The 16,549-nt window shown below is 35.2% G+C and overlaps 1 protein-coding gene across 1 annotated transcript; it reads left to right on the plus strand.

The window, feature by feature from the left end:
* Positions 1-10,030: 10,030 nt before the first annotated feature.
* On the plus strand, positions 10,031-15,181 carry LOC112727827 (probable proteasome inhibitor). Its single transcript, XM_025777741.3, has 9 exons — positions 10,031-10,464; positions 11,308-11,479; positions 12,104-12,250; positions 13,136-13,222; positions 13,956-14,033; positions 14,142-14,176; positions 14,272-14,326; positions 14,421-14,510; positions 14,943-15,181. The coding sequence occupies exons 1-9, from the start codon at positions 10,290-10,292 to the stop codon at positions 15,013-15,015; spliced, it is 912 nt and encodes a 303-aa protein (XP_025633526.1). The 5' UTR covers positions 10,031-10,289; the 3' UTR covers positions 15,016-15,181.
* Positions 15,182-16,549: the final 1,368 nt, after the last annotated feature.

The following is a 16,549-nucleotide window of genomic DNA, read 5'->3' on the forward strand; positions in this document are numbered from 1 at the left end:
AGGCCTAACTATGACAGAACCAAATGGTTCAGTTGTAGGAAAAGACCATGACCAGCCCCCTGTGCTGGGACAACCCCTGTAAAGGGGGACCTTAGTGATACCAACAAAAAGGAAAAAAATAGCCATCTCCCACCTCTTTTGGAAGTGGACACCACCAAACAGATAGAGCAAAATAAAGGAAAAATGGAGCATAACCAGGAAGTTAACAAACCAGAGGAACAAAAGCAACTCCCACTCGAAGAGAACAAAAAAATGGAAAAAAAAATGGAACCCATGAAACCCAAAGTCCTCACTGCAATAACAAACAAAACAGATGACAAAATCAAACATGATACCCGCACATGGAAGAGAAAAGCCAGAAGCGCACCAACAGGTCAAGCAGAAGGGAAAGAAAATGTGGAAACCATCCCAACCAAGAGAAAGGCGAAGGATAGTGATGATATGCTGATAGAAGCACCACTGGGCAAGATGCCAAAAAGGGAACATACCACAGATCAAATAGCGGCAGCGGCTGCAGAGTAACCCTGCCGAGAACCATGAAGATCATCAGCTGGAACTGCTGTGGGCTTGGGAATCCATGGGCAGTCCGAGATTTAAATAAGCTCATTAGAGACAAAGGACCCAACCTCATTTTTCTCATGGAAACGAGGAGAAAAGAGAATGAAGTGATGAGACTTAGATACAAAGGGGGCTTAAACAACATTGTGGGAGTGGACTGCCAAGGAGAAGGAAAACAAAGATCAGGAGTGCTTGTGCTACTATAGGACAACACAGTTGACGTGTCAATTAAATCACTATCTTCAAACCACATAGACATAGAAGTAACCATGACAGAATCTAGAAGACAATGGTAGGCCACAGGTTTCTATGGATGCCCAGAGACGGAAAATAAACAAAAGAGCTGGGACCTCCTAAGTTCTTTGGGACAAACAACATTTATGCCTTGGATAGTTTTTGGGAATTTTAACCAAATTCTGGGGCAAGAGGAGAAATTTACTGGGAACCTGGTAACTTACTCACAGAGTCAGGGTTTCAAGGAGGTCATCCAAACTAATGAACTCCATGACCTTGGCTTTGCTGGACATTCCTTCACTTAGACAAATGGACAAGCAGGGGCAAACAACATTCAAGAATGGCTTGATAGCACTCTGGCAACTATTGACTGGAAGGAAGATTTTTCTCATACATAGTACAACACCTGAACAGATATAGATCCGACCAGAATCCAATTCTTGTCAACCTAGAAGGGGAGAAAGCAGGAGCTAGAAGAAAAGTCCACATATTCCGTTTTGAAGAACTTTGGCTCACTAATGAGAACTGTGAGAAGATAGTTGGTGAAACTTGGAAAAACAATGGGAGCACAGTAACAGAAAGAATCCAAAACTGCAGCAGAAATTTGGAAACCTGAGGGAGAGAGACTTTCGGTGACAGACCAAGAAGGATCAGAGAAAAGTAGAAAATGCTTCAGCACTTAAACTCTAGCACTCAGGATGAAGGAACAATAACAAAAACCAAGGAAGTAGAAGCGAAACTTGATGATTTATTGAGAGAATAGGAGATTCATTAGGCACAGAGATCCCGAAGTAATTGGCTTCGACATGGGGACAAAAAAACAAAATATTTTTACCAAAAAGCTTCGCAAAGAAATAAGAGAAATAGGATTGAAACCATCCAAGATGATGCTGGAACAAGATTTAAAGAAGAGGAAAGTATTGAAAGAGTGATGGTGAGCTACTTTGAATCCCTGTTTGGGTCAGAGGCCATGGAAGGCTCAGAAATGGTAGTAGAAATTGTGAAAAACAGACTAAACAGCTAAGACATAGCTTTCCTTGAAGAAGAATTTACATCCAAAGAAGTCTACCAAGCTCTAAAGCAGATGCATCCAACCAAAGCCCCAGTCCCTGATGGGATGCCAGCTCTCTTCTATCAGCGAATGTGGAAAACAGTTGGAAAAGAGGTTACCAAAACAGCCCTGGAGGTATTAAATCAAGCAGCAGACCCTTCCCCCCTAAACTCAACCCATATATGCATAATCCCCAAAGTGAATACTCCGAAGCATACAAAGGACTTTAGACCCATATCGCTATGCAACGTTATCTTCAAGATCATTACCAAGACTATAGCAAATCGACTTAAAGTAGTCCTTCCAAACATAGTGAATGAATTTCAAAGCGCATTTGTGAAAGATAGACTGATAATTGATAATGGTATAGTGGCCTTTGAGATTTTTCACTATATGAAGAAGAAGGTGAAGGGAGAAAAAGGTTTTGTTGGCATAAAGCTGGACATGGCAAAGGCTTATGATAGGATTGAGTGGGGTTTTCTAAAGGAGGTCCTGAGCTCTATGGGTTTTCCAACCAAATGGGTGGAACTCATTTGGAGATGCATCTCAGTGGTTGAGTTTTCAATCCTCATTAATGGAAACCCATCAAAACCCTTTAAACCATCCAAAGGAATTAGGCAAGGGGACCCAATATCCCCTTACTTATTCATTTTATGCACTGAAGTTCTGTCTGGAATGTTAATAAAGGCCCAAAACAGCAAGCTTATAAAAGGTATAAGAGTCCCTAGAAATGCTCCAGAAGTAAATCACCTCTTTTTCGCAGATGACAGCATCCTCTTCTCTAGAGCCTCAGACCAAGACATCAGAGAAATTAAAGAGACCCTAACCACCTACCAGTTAGCTTCGGGACAGAGAATAAACCTGAACAAATCTGAGGTTTTGTTTAGCCGAAATGTACCAACCAATAGACAGATCCTCATCCAAGAGTGGCTTGGAATTAAGGCTGTAAACCATCACTCCAAATACTTAGGCTTACCTACATTTTTAGGAAGATCTAAAAGAGAAGTATTTGACTTTGTTCAGATTAGAGTCTGGAAGAAGTTGAAAGGTTGGAAGGAGGGGTACCTATCTAGAGCAGGGAAGGAGACCCTAATCAAGGCGGTTGTTCAATCCATTCCGACTTACATAATGGGCTATTTTTTGATACCGAAATGACTCTGTCACCATTTGAACACAATGGTGCGAAAGTTCTATTGGGGATGCAAGAATGGGGAACAAAAAATACATTGAATAGGATGGGACAAACTAAGCAAAAGAAAAACAAAAGGTGGTCTTGGCTTCAGAGATTTCGAAGCTTTTGACCGAGCATTACTGGCCAAACAAGGGTGGAGGTTAATAAAAAATCCGAAGTCCCTCACAGCAAGGATAATTAAGTCTAGATACTATCCAAGATCAAACTTCTTGGACCTTAAAATGGGTTTTGCCCCAAGCTATACCTGGAGAAGCATAAGGAGTGCAATAGATGTCCTAGAGCTGGGAGGCTTATGGAAAGTGGGAGATGGAATGTTGATCAAAATTATGGGATCCCCATAGCTGCTAAACCAAAACGGACACAAAATATGGAGCACAGTACCAAATCTTCAAAAGGATGCTATAGTAAGGGACCTCATGTGTGATGATGGAACTAGATGGGATGTCCAGAAAATTAAAAGCCTCTTTCTACCTTTTGAATCAAAGCAGATTCAAAAAATTTCTATCCCTCTAACCAGCCAGCAAGACAAATATTATTGGAAGTACTCAAAAGATGGAGAGTTCAGAGTCAGAGATGCATACCACCAGTTAATAGAGCACGAAGCCCATCATAACAGCACAGAGTCATCGGCAAGCCAAGCAGAGGATATTTGGAAACAACTCTGAAAAATCAAAGCCCATTCCAGAACTCTCAATTTTGACTGGCGACTCCTGAATAGCTCAACTCCAACAAGGATCAACCTTCAAAAGAGAGGAATTCAGGTTCCACCACTATGCCCCAGGTGTTGGAGGAAAGGGGAAGACGAAACACACCTGATTTTGGATTGTGATTTTGCCCGTGCATTCTGATTCTGCAACCCTCTAGCGGTGAAGACATCTTCCATCCGTGCCAATTCCCTCTCGAACTGGATCAGATCATCCATCGCTGATCTTAGCCATGCAAATTAAAGTCTCTATTGCTATAGCCTGGCAGCCTTTTGGAAATTCCGAAATGAAATAGTATTCAAAGATAAGTGGAGAACCCCTTAAGAGATAGTAGAAGGGATGTCAAAAGCCAATGAAGATTTTCAGAAATCTTGTTTGGACTAGAATCCAGAGTTTAATTTCACTCACCAACCACCTTCTTGGGCTTTAAGTGCTGAGAAGTGGGAATGCCCACCACCCAACCTGTGGAAAATTAATGTTGATGCAGGTAAAGGAGGAGAAAGATCAATTATGATAGGGGCGGTTATCCGGGATTGGTGTGGAAGGGTTGCTGTAGCGATCACGTGGAACATGAAATTGTCACTCCTACCCTTTGAAGCTAAAGCATATGCATGTGCAATGGGTCTTAAACTAGTCCATGAATGTTGCTTTTTTGAAGTAATCCTGGAAAATGATAATATTCATATAATCAATGCTCTAAAGAACAGGAAACATGGCAGAAATTATTTTGGTAGCTTTAATTGCTGATTGTTTTCATTATTCTAGCCTTTTTAGATCAATTTCGTTTTCTCATATTAAGAGATCTGGTAACATGGTAGCACATGAATTGGCTCAATTAGCTCTTATGTATCCAAACTCAGTGTGGATGGAAGAAGCACCTATCCATATCTATAATTTGGCCCTGTTTGACATCATGGGTCCTATTCATGAATGATAGCTACCAACTTTACCTGTAAAAAAAAACATTGTAAGTTTGGTTTCCAACTCTTCTTTTGTCAATAAAACATTAGAAGTAAGAGTGACTAGGTTTCTTACAATTAAAATAGTAGTTTCTATTTACATGTTGCTGAAATTGATTGAAGTTTTGATGTTGAATATGATTTAAAGAATGAAATTTTTTTGTTCTTGAGAGGGGTGCATTCCTTTTGATAGATTTATTTCTAGTATTAGCACCCCTATTTGCAAACGATCTCAAACCAGAATTTTCGGAAGCAAATTGGCTTCTTGAATGTGAGGTACTTTTGTAAAATTTTGGTTTTTTGAAAGAACCCTCATCATTATTTGAGTAGCCCAGACCCGATTTGTTTGGAATCGGTTTGGTTTTAAAAGATGATGCACTTTCATTAAAATATGGTTGTTCAAAAGAAGCATCATTGTTGAGGAAGTATTCAAGCCCATTTTTGTCAAAAGAGGTTTTTGTTTTCGATGAAAAAGTAATGAATTTTGTAAAAGTTTTTTCAAAAACTGCATCCTCTTTTGTCACATATCCCAAACCATATTTCTCAAATAATTGTCTTTGATTTGCAAGTAATTTGTCCAAGTTTACTAGAACTATGAGCAAATTTTGCTAAATTACTATTCAGTGTTTTAATCATTTTATTTAACTTTTCATTTTTAGCAACAAGCTCTTGAGAGAGATCCACAATGTGCTTTTCTTTAAGTTTCTCAAGTTCAGATTTTAGAAATCAATTTTCTTCAATAATATCTAAAGCACATTCAGTTTCCTTCAATTTTTCTTTCAAAAAATCATTTTCAGCTTTCAATATTTCTTTTTCAGATTTGTATTTATTATATTTGTTCAGCAATTTTTCAGAATTGAGGGTGAGATCATCAATAATAACATGTAAATCATCTATGGACAAGTCATAGTAATTTACCTCATCCAGTTGATCCTCACCAGCCATAAAATAGACTTGAACTTCATATTCGAAGTTTTTTTCCTCATTCGAGTCGTTCTTAAGATCTTTCCAAGATGCCATGAGCACTCTCTTCTTTTCTTTCTTCCCTTTGTCCTCTTTCTTGAGTTTTGGGTAGTTGTATTTGAGGGGTCCAGCCTCCTTGCAGTTATGACAAATCACTTTGCTCAAATCTTTCTTGTACTCCTTTGAGCTCGAGCCCTTGTACTTGCCTTTGTTCCTCATTAGCCTTCTAAATCTCCTAACAAAAAATACAAGTTCATCATCTGAAAAACTGTCACTAGATTCACTCTCTTTTGGTTCGACTTTTGATTTAAGGGCTATTTCCTTTTTCTTTGAGTCTTGGCTTGTGTGTATGGTTTCATAAGCAAGAAGTTTTCCTCTTAGCTCATCATATGTTATAGTACTTAGGTTGTTACTCTCGGCTAGGATAGTGGCTTTTGTTTCCCATTCTTTTGTGAGGCTTCTAAGAACTTTTCTCACTAGAGTTTGTTCAGTGTGTGTTAAGCCCATAGCATCAAGGCTGTTGATAATGATTGAGAATCTCTCAAACATTTCATCAATACTTTCACCATCATTCATGGTAAACATCTCATACTCTTTTCGTAGCATATCAATCCTTGTTTCTTTGACTTGTTTGGTACCTTCGTGTGTAACCAGGAGTTTCTCCCAGATTTCTTTGGCTGTCTTGCATCTAGACACTTTTCAGTACTTCTTAAAGTGGATAGCACAGTGTAGCAAGTTAATAGCTTTATCATTCAGTTCCACTTTCTTCTTGTCGTTGTCATTCCATTCAATTTCCTCTTTTGGAGTCACCACTCCATTAGCACTTATCTTTGTTGGAATTTTGCGGCCCCTCACAACAATCTTCTATATGATGTAGTCGATGGATTGGATGAAGATTCACATCCTTTCTTTTCAGTAGGCATAGTTCTTCCCATTATAGAAGGGATTCCTGTTGTTTGACTGACCATTTGTTAGAGTGTAGGCTACTGTGGTTGTGCCCAAGTTATTTGCCATTGGACCTTTGCTCCAAGCGGTGAAGTTTGATTCTTGAGACCTTGACTCTTGATACCAATTGAAGGTTACAAAAGGCTTAGAGAAGGGGGTTGAATCTATGGCCTTCTTTTACTTTATAGATTAAGTATTTAATACCAAACTTCAAACTTGATTTCTGTTTGAACTGTGCAGCAAAATATTTAAGAGACAGTTTTTTTGTCTCATAAATTTTAGAAAACAGAACACCAAAAGAAAGGAAGAAGTTGACACAGTCAAGTATCCTAGTTCAATTGCCTTACGTAATGCAAACTACATCCAGTTTCCACCACAACAATGGTGGAATTTTCACTATAGTCAAAATATTACATACCCCAATTTCTTAGGATTCACACAATCCTATCTGGACACTCAATTTTCTACCTAAACTTGACTTGGTTATGCTAATACCTAAACTTTTAACACTAAGTGCTTATCCAACTTAGCAAGGGGCACCTCAGAGGTACTTGATATAAGACAGAAAATACAACCAAAAGAAATCTGAAATCACTCTTGGCTTTTCTCTTAACTGTTTCACTCAGCCTTTTTTACTCTTAGGCTTTTTCTCAATGTCTCTCTTTCAGCCTTTTACCTCTCAAAGAAGATACAGAAAGATATACATTGAAATTGAAATATAAGACAGTAAAACACGAAGGAAATGATGAATTAATAGCTTAAACACTATGGAACTAGGGGTGTGCATGGTCCGGCCCGGCCCGAAGATTCAGCCCGGCCTCGAACACTTTAGGGGCTAATTTGGTGTGATTTCACCGGGTCTAGGGTTGGGTAAGGGTCTCAAAAATAGACCCGGTCATTATTTCGAGTCGGGTCTAGGCCATGGCTCGGGCCACCCGAACTCGGCCCGGTAGTCCGATCATCATACACAATTAATATTTTGTGTTATTAGTGATGGATGATAGCTATTCTTATATGGAATTTAAGTGTTGTAAATCTTAATATTTTGTTTTATTAGTTATTATAAAACTATAAGTTAATGTTTTATGTTTAAAATGCATAAGATTTTAGGCAAATGCATAATATTGTGTTATTTGTATTGATTTAAATATTTGGTGTTATTAGACAATATTAGTATTGATTATGGATATTCTTTAATTTTAGAGAAGAGGTGGTTCTTGTTATATTTTTCTAAATGAATTTTACCATGTCAAATAATGGTTGGAGTCTTGAAAATTTGGATATTTTCACATGCTAGCTTATAAGAAAGTATCAAGGTAATGTAATGTTAACGGTCCGATTTTCACTCGGTTTTTACCCGGTATAATCGTGGCCCGAAAGTATATAGGTTTCATCGGGTCTAAAGCCGGGTTCGGGTCTAATAAACAGGCCCGGTGTATATTCCGGGTCAGGTCTGGGTTACATCAAATTCTGTTTCACCCGACCCATGCACACCCCTACTATGAACAAAACCCAACAATAGAACTTAAGACTTCATTTTTCATCTTGGCAGAGTGCTCCTTTTAGTGTAGGTGCAATGCTTCCAAGACTTCAAACTTAGAAGTGAGGTTTCACATACAGCTCTCTATTCGGGTTTTCTCTCCTTGCCTTCAACCAGAAACCTTTTTTTTCTTTTGTACCTCCTGTTGAGACACAATTAGGGTTTTTCATCAAGTCAACTCCTTGGACCTTGAGCTTGCCTGGTTCATCCCTTCTCTTTCTTTAATAAACCCTTAAATTAGGGATTTTAACTTTTGAAACATTTGATTGACCGAAGATAACATGACATCAAAAGTGAGCTTACTCAGTGATAATCCAAATCCAAATTATTGAAAATGTGCTTTGGTTCCAAGTAACCTTTTAAGTCATTGATTCATAACAGTGGAAATCATAAATCACTTTCTCTATTTATCCCAAATTGACGTTGCAGAGATGTGAAGAAGAAATGAAGAAATTAACTTGCATGTAAATGGAAATAAATCACCTTTATCCTCTGACTTAGCTAAGCTTGCTTTGATTAGGGCGATTAGACATTTGCTTTTGTGATTTACCTTTTTCTCTCTTTCTTCTCTGGTGAATGAACCAGGAAGAAGCTTTTTGTCTCTTTCTTCATGAATCTGACGGATGAAGCTTTGTGAACGTTGACTTTGGTTGGCTTCAACTTGGATGAATCAACTTGGGCTTGGATTGGCTTGATTTTCCATTCAGCCCAAATGATTTCTTTGCTTCATTTCTTTGGGCTTTGTTTGTGGATCAAAGAACTCACCAACAACCTTTGTTTCTTGGTTTCATTGGTTTGGGCTACTGCTTCTTTAATTTTGGCCTGCAACACTAACAAAAGCAATTAAAACTAATTGAGTGTTTAACCCAATAAATTAATGTTTATCATCATCATTTAAATTAATTATTTTCTTAACTTAACAGTATTCATTATTTCTAATAATAGGTAAATTTTTAAATGGCACCACAAATATTATCTGATGAAGAGCCGATGAATTATTTTTAAAACTTAAAAATCTTTTAATCCTTAATAAGAAAAAATGATTAGATATGAGATTGTACATTTTTGGAAGAAAAGTGAGCGAAATGTCACCATAAATTTTAAAATATTAGATTTAATAGTATTTGTATAGTTTTTTAGAGTCTGCATAATTCTAAAATGTCTCAGAATGTCTCGAAAAATTTCAGAAGACTCTAGAAGATTCTAAAAGAGTATATATGTATATAAAAGTATGAAAAGAAGTATAGAAGCATCTAAAAGTATTTAGATAAATGTGATAAGTTAAATATTTATAATGAAAGTTCTATATATTTGATCTAGACTATTGATTAGATTTAATTACGACTTCTATTAAGGAGGTAGATGGTTATAACTAGAGTGAGATTTTAAATTTAAATATATGAATTATTTGTATCAAATTCTTAAGTAATAAAATATTATTTTTACTAAATATGAGCATTAGGCTGGCTTGATGTTAATTAAGAGTTTAAGTAAATTTAAGTGCCGATATCCTTGCATTTGGTTAATATCTTTAAAATAAATAGACACATATACAAATACACAAAAATATATAGACAACATAAAAATACACAAATTTTATAATGTGTTTAGTAATAATGTACAAGATATATATATAAACCAAATGTTAATTTTACTTTCGTTAATATATTTCATCACTACTACATCAGAAATAAAAATTGGTAATTTAAAAAATAATTAAAAATAAAAAGTCAAATTTTATGTTTTATATATTATATTTTTGTATCTTAACTTTTAAAAAAAATACTAAATATATATATTTTATGTATATTTATATATAACTGTATTTATCTAAATTTATGTCTCAATATATAAACTATAAACGTAAACTACCGGTTTAATAATTAATATTTATATCTCAATAAACAAATACAGTCCTAAGTTTAAGTTTGAAGCGTTCAAGTATATCCAATGCCGACAGATAAAGACTCTAGCCCCGAACCACTTCGCCTTTGTGCTCAACTTCTCTCCGAAGAAACAAACACCTTCTGTGTCAAAATTCAAAAGAAAGAAAGAAAAGAACCACAACACTGTTGACTCCTCTTCACTCCGGAAGCTGAAAGCTGAAACGCAGTGTCCCAAACGTTAGAATCATAAACCGACAATGGCTACGGATAAGTCGGTGATGGCGGTCATAAGGGCGGCGAGGCCTTCCTTTCGAAACGACCACGATAAAGCAGCGTTTGCCGTTCACGCCACCTTCCTCTCTTCCGGCTACCTCCTCACCGCCACCGGCCCCCAAGCCCTCTCCGACGACGCCCTCTCGCATCCCTCCACTGGTAACACTTTCACTAATTCCCCGTTTTGTTCTCTCTTTTTTCTTTAACGAAATCATTTAATTTCGATATATTTTATGTGAAATGTCCAAATATAATTAATTATCACTCTTCTTTAGTGAAAACAATTGACAATTCTGTTTTCTGTTGTCACTTCTTTCTTCGCAAGAAACAGAAAACATAGGAAGTAAAAAGGCAAACCAAACGTGCCCTAAGTTGGTAGCACTAGCTATGCAGAACAATTTTCATCTAATCGGTGTAAGAGAGTTTTATAGGATTATCTAATCGGAAGTTTCTGTTTATGACTTTAAAAATAGTGACGAGGTGAGTCATGTATTGTTGATAATGTGAAAATATATAATTAGATGTATACTTAAGATTTGTTTATGCTGGCCGTGCATACAATTCAAATCCTCAGATATTTTAGGAACATTTTATCCATCAAGATTGAATATGTGTATTTAGCCGTTCAACATGTACTTTAAAAGATTATTTCTTCTTGAGTTGATGATTGATTGAAAACCATCAAATACTGATATGTTATTGATTGAGTGAATTAGAGAGGTTATAAAGTAAATTTGAGCTTTCTAAGTTGGTAGCTGTTAATGAACAATGATAACCACAAATAATGGCAATTCATGCCGGAAAACTGCACTATGCTTGGGCTTCCATACTAGACAAAGGATTAGGCTATGCAATCTAATCTGCGGATCAAGTCAATTAAGCTGAAGTTAGAAGACACCTTGTGGTGTCAAGAGAAGATGTAGCAAATTGATATATGCAGCTTGAATCTTATAATTAGCATTTACTGATCATTTTTAATATGTGGTTCGTGATTGTGTGTAGAGGAGGTGTCTGTAGAGAACTGGAACCAACTAGACCAAGAATATGCCTTTGTTTATGTCAATCCAGAAAAGGTTTCAAATAAAGTGCTGGTAAAGTGCCTCGTCATGAATGAGAAGTTACTCATTGATGCCTTGAAGGAAGGGTCTTCTGACCCTGCACACCTTGAGATTTGGTAAGCCTCTTTTTTCCCCCTTCAAGCTATAAGTTCTTCAAGATTTTGCTTTCATTTGCTGCATTGCAAAATTAAATTTTTGTAACTGACCAACCTGGTTTTCTTTGTTCGTGTTGAATTGGGCTGCGTTGGAGTTTGGAGCTTCTATTTGTTGATGACTTATTTTATTACTCTTTTTAATTAAATAAAATTTCCATTCTTGAACGAGGAAGACCAGAAACTAAAATATAATGGCTATGTTGGGGCAAAAAAATCATACATGATTTTTAATGAAAACTGAAGTACCGAATTGTGATTTGAAAACCATTTGAAATCAGAGTTTTTACTCTGTATTGTCAACTTTCACCCTTTTCCCCATTCCTTTCTTTGTCACATCAAATATTAAGATAGAATAGTTGAGGGAACAAAAACCACCAGAAATATTTTGTATATTCATTCTATGCTGCAAATTTCAAGCTTGTGTGTATTGAGTTTTGTTGCTCAAAGGTTATCTGCTTTTCTTTCTGGGTGAAGATTTTCCTGTGTCGGATATGTTGTGAAAATTAAAATTTTCTATGGTTAATCGTACTTCTTGTGAATTTACGGTTATGTCATGATCTGATGCTTTGATTTTTCTACATACAGTGTTAGGGATTATACTATAGCAAATGAAAGCAGCAATTATTCTGAGCAGTTCAAGAATTTGGAGCAGCTGGTGAGAAGACTAAATCAGGATATCTTAGCCAAATTAGATGGCTCCTCCACTTCCAGTTCAGCAAGTAATCCTCCACGGTACATATGGTTTCATGTCTCAATCACCTCTTTTTATCTTTTCCTTTTGTAAAATCTTCCTTCTTCCTTTTTCAACTTAAGAATGATGCTGTAATATATTTGTAGAAGTATTAGGATTTTTTCCTATTTCTGTTCTTTTATGTAGTTCCTGAGTTTCATGTATATGCCATCAAATATGCATTTCATTGTGTAGTTATAATATACTGATTATGGGTAATTGTGGTATTCTGTTACTATTCTCAACATTTTTAGCTATTTACATCGATACCAGATTTGCAGACAGTTTTCAATGAAATATTTTATTCTTCTGAAAGTTTCTGTTATGTTTTATTTAATAAGCCTTTTTCTTTTGACTTTTTTGTGTGCATTGTGCTAAGTTGTGTAGTACTGAAAATTGCATGATTTTTTTCCACTTTGAAATTCAAGATATTTGATTACGCTGCCTATATGTTTTATCTATATATCAGATTTCTTGATTGATTCCTAGTTAACGAACATGATCCAATTCTTGATTTGATGCCCATTTTGTGGCTGAGTAATCATATTTCACTTTTTACTTGAGGTTATGAACATGTCAACTCAGCTGTCCGTGTCCTTTTGTGTGCACAAAATAAACCATGTAGGATAACCAAATGAACTGAACTTCATTTTCCTTATTCTGCAATCAAGCACAGGTGCAAAATGTTGTACTGAGCACCTACACACACAATTTCGAGCCAGGATATGAATCTTGTATAAATCAAAGTCTCTACTCACATTGAAAATAAACTTTTGGTTGTACTTTCATACTTTGTATTAAACGATTGTTTGCATATGATGATTTTGAACGTATGATTTGTTTTATCAGATATCCTCTTCACTAAATTTTATCATTGTACTTTACAGATCTGGATCAAGAGAAGCAAGGCAAGAGATACACGAGCCTCCTGTTGGATTTGGTGGACATGGTGGTGCTCCAATTCATCCCTCTGGGTAAGGATTTGCCTATTGATATTATGATTTCAATGTAGTTTGTCAAACTGCTGTTATCAGCCTTGAATGATTGAATTCCCTCAATAGGAGAGATTTTTTTAAGGGTCTAAGTAATTGAAATATTTTTTGTTGTTTAGTTAATTGTCCATGTTTGTAATGTGAGTAGGCAGTGTTAATGATGTAGCATGATTATGTTCTACACCAATTGTGATCCTTTAAAATAAGTCTCCTTGTGAAGTGAAAAAGTGAGTTAACACTTGGATTAGTAACTCCCGTTGGGCATGGATCCCATGAAATTATCTAAAGGGAGTTCTTATTTTACAAGAATATTCATTTTAGTTGATCCAAATTTGTTTTACATATAATTACCGTTCCTACTAAGTCAAGGATTTTTAAATCACATTAACCATGATATCGTATTCATCTTCAAACTCTCGTGTGACTTAATAATTTTAGTAAGCCTTGTCCATTTATTTTCCCAACTGATGCAAACCAGATTCCTAGGCAACTGGTCAGTTGCTAGCTTGTAGACAGGAATAGTGTCCCATTTGTTTAATTTGTATATCTAGTGTTTGTCAAGATCAGTTTATATGCACTTAGTATATTTGATGGAGCAATTGGTTCACTTAGTTGCTTCCAAGCTATGCCGTCGTTATTTACCATCTTCACTATCTTCTCTTCATATAATAATGTTGAACTTTGCATCGATCAATATTTTTCATGTTTTCTTTAGAGTTATATATCCTCCCGTTAATCCAGTTGGTGGTAGTGATCTCTTTCCTGGGCCTCCTGCTGGAGTGTACCCTACATGGTATGTCTTCTCCAATATACTTTTTGGTTTTTCTTTCAAAGTTGTTAGCTCCATGTTAAAGTGCTTTTTAGTGTTTCATTAAGTTGAAACTCTTGTCGTTGATTTCAGGGGTGATCCGGGCACTGGTGGCAGCATGCTTGTAGGTATGTATCAAGAAAAAATTCCGATTTAAATACAATTATAACAAACATGGTTTCCCCTAAATATTTGCAATGCTGAGTTCTCAACTTGGAAACAGGACCTAATGATCCCCGTTGGTTTGGTGGAGAACCCCCTTTCCCCGGAGGACAACCGTAAGCTATCTGTATCTCATTCTTCCTGCATTGCTCTCCTACGATGATTTCTCATTTTTGAGGCTCACATCTGTGGTTTCATTTATCAAAATAGGGGAGTCCCTCCTGGTGTTCCACCGGGTGCACGGTTTGATCCCTTTGGTCCACCTGATGTTCCTGGCTTTGAACCCAACAGGTTTCAGAGGTATGGTTTGTTTATTTATTATACGTCATTTTGCAGCTTTTTATTTATTAGAATTTAGTTTCGATGTATTGTCAGCGTTTTACATGTACATCCAATTATATAAAGCTATATCAGCAAAAATAACTACTTTTTATATTGACAGCGTGAATTTAAAAGAACGGATGTGATTGTACCACTATGTAAACTGGATTAAAAGTTAAGATGTGTTTCCCTATCATGTCTTTGATGAAGAACTGAACATATTTGGTGAAAAAGGATTATTGTTATTACGTGGAATGATGAAAACTTCAGTTGTATTATTACTTCTCATATTTTTAACAAAGCAGCTGTTAGGGATAGTTAAACATTACATCAACTACAAAATCAATATATCGTGTGTTTGTGTGAAACACACTGAATTAAAATTTTCTTGTTTCTCTTATTCTTTTTCAGGAGGCCACCGAGGCAAGGTAATAATGTTCATCCAGATTTGGAACATTTTCGGAGGGATGGGGATTTTATATAGTTACCGAAGATCACGTTGTACATAGAACTGTTTAGTCATCTTTGGAACATCCATCTCAGTTTGTGTAATTTTGGATATTTCACGCTATAAACAATTCAATTTCTTACTTAATGTCTTAATTCCTGTTTCCAAGTCTTGGATAAATGAAATTAAAAAAGTTATTGCAGACCTTTTTTTATTAGGAATACATTCTTTCAATTTTTTTAATAATTGATAGAGTAAAGTATGATATTTTATTATTAATTTTATAAATAGGACAAAAAAAAAAGAGAGTAAGAGCAATGAAAAATTAGAGATTATATTTTACTCTTTCAATTTTTTTAACAATTTAGAGGATCTATTTGTAGAAAAAATTTGATTAGAGTAATTCAAACAACCTAGTGAGAAAATGATTAAATGAGGCATATTTTATACAAATTTGATATGCTGTGAAATAAATTAGAAAATAAAGTAATTACATAAAATTCTTAAACATTATTTCTTTGGAACTTTTAACAATGCGATATTAGATGAAAATCAATTTTTTCATTAATTTTCTGGATGGTGTGGTTTTTTCATATTAGATACATGATATGATTCGCAAAACAATTATTTCATAAACATAAAATGTATGTCACTAATACCAAAGAAAACATGTATTGTATATGTATTGCTTTATCTATTTATTTTTCTTTTGTTTTATTAAATGCAATTTATTCTCTTCCTCCTTTTCCTACTTATCTGGTGCAACATTCTTTTTAATAAATAACACATGACAAACCCAAAATTGTGGTGCCCTCTTCTAATTGAGAAAGTCCTTTGACTCCTTCTGCCCCTTCATCATTTTCAATAGTTCGTCATCATCAATTTCAACTCACAGATTTTTTTCTTTCTTGCTAATATACAGATTTTAACTTCATTGTCCTGAATTTTTACTTTGATTAATGTATTTAAATGTGTTGATTATAATTGCAATAAATTTTTATTATAAATGTTAAACAATTTGGTTATATAGTTTATTTACTATAAATGAGAACCTCGTCTATATTTTTTTTATGGGACCACTTCGATATTTATCACTATTCTAGAAATGCACGTAAATAAAATATATTTTGTGTTCATGAGAAATGAAATTTGTATGAAAATCTTGAACTCCTTTGATAATCATACAATGTGAGTGGGAGACACAATTTTGCATGACAATTTTAGGGTATATAAACATTTTTTCCCCAAATGGAAGAACCAATCTATGTCAATATAAGTTGGTTTGGTTAAATCCAATTGAGATTTATTTCTAAAATGAAAGAAGTTAGTTGATTCGGGTCAGATCATCATGTTATGATTTTTAAGTAGCTAGGTCCAAATATACTCCCAACCCAAAATACATCTTTATACCTAAGAAAAAGAAAACTAACTAAGGTTTTAATCTTTGTTGTTTTTCTCACTAAAATATATAAATTAGAAAAAGAGAGAATGGAGATTTCAAATTAGATATTTTAATCTCAACAATTTTTTATTTACTAAAAGTCTTTCGTAATTATTCTTGTCAAACACA

This window comes from Arachis hypogaea, chromosome 12, assembly GCF_003086295.3.
Source record: "Arachis hypogaea cultivar Tifrunner chromosome 12, arahy.Tifrunner.gnm2.J5K5, whole genome shotgun sequence".
In the NCBI taxonomy this organism is placed as follows: Eukaryota; Viridiplantae; Streptophyta; class Magnoliopsida; order Fabales; family Fabaceae; genus Arachis; species Arachis hypogaea.

Bases quoted from the DNA above. Each gene is read 5' to 3' on its own strand.
- LOC112727827 (XM_025777741.3), top strand. From the start codon at position 10,290: ATGGCTACGGATAAGTCGGTGATGGCGGTCATAAGGGCGGCGAGGCCT. The intron at 11,480-12,103 runs GTAAGCCTCTTT...TTCTACATACAG, and splicing joins CCTGCACACCTTGAGATTTG to TGTTAGGGATTATACTATAG. The intron at 14,327-14,420 runs GTAAGCTATCTG...TTATCAAAATAG, and splicing joins CCTTTCCCCGGAGGACAACC to GGGAGTCCCTCCTGGTGTTC.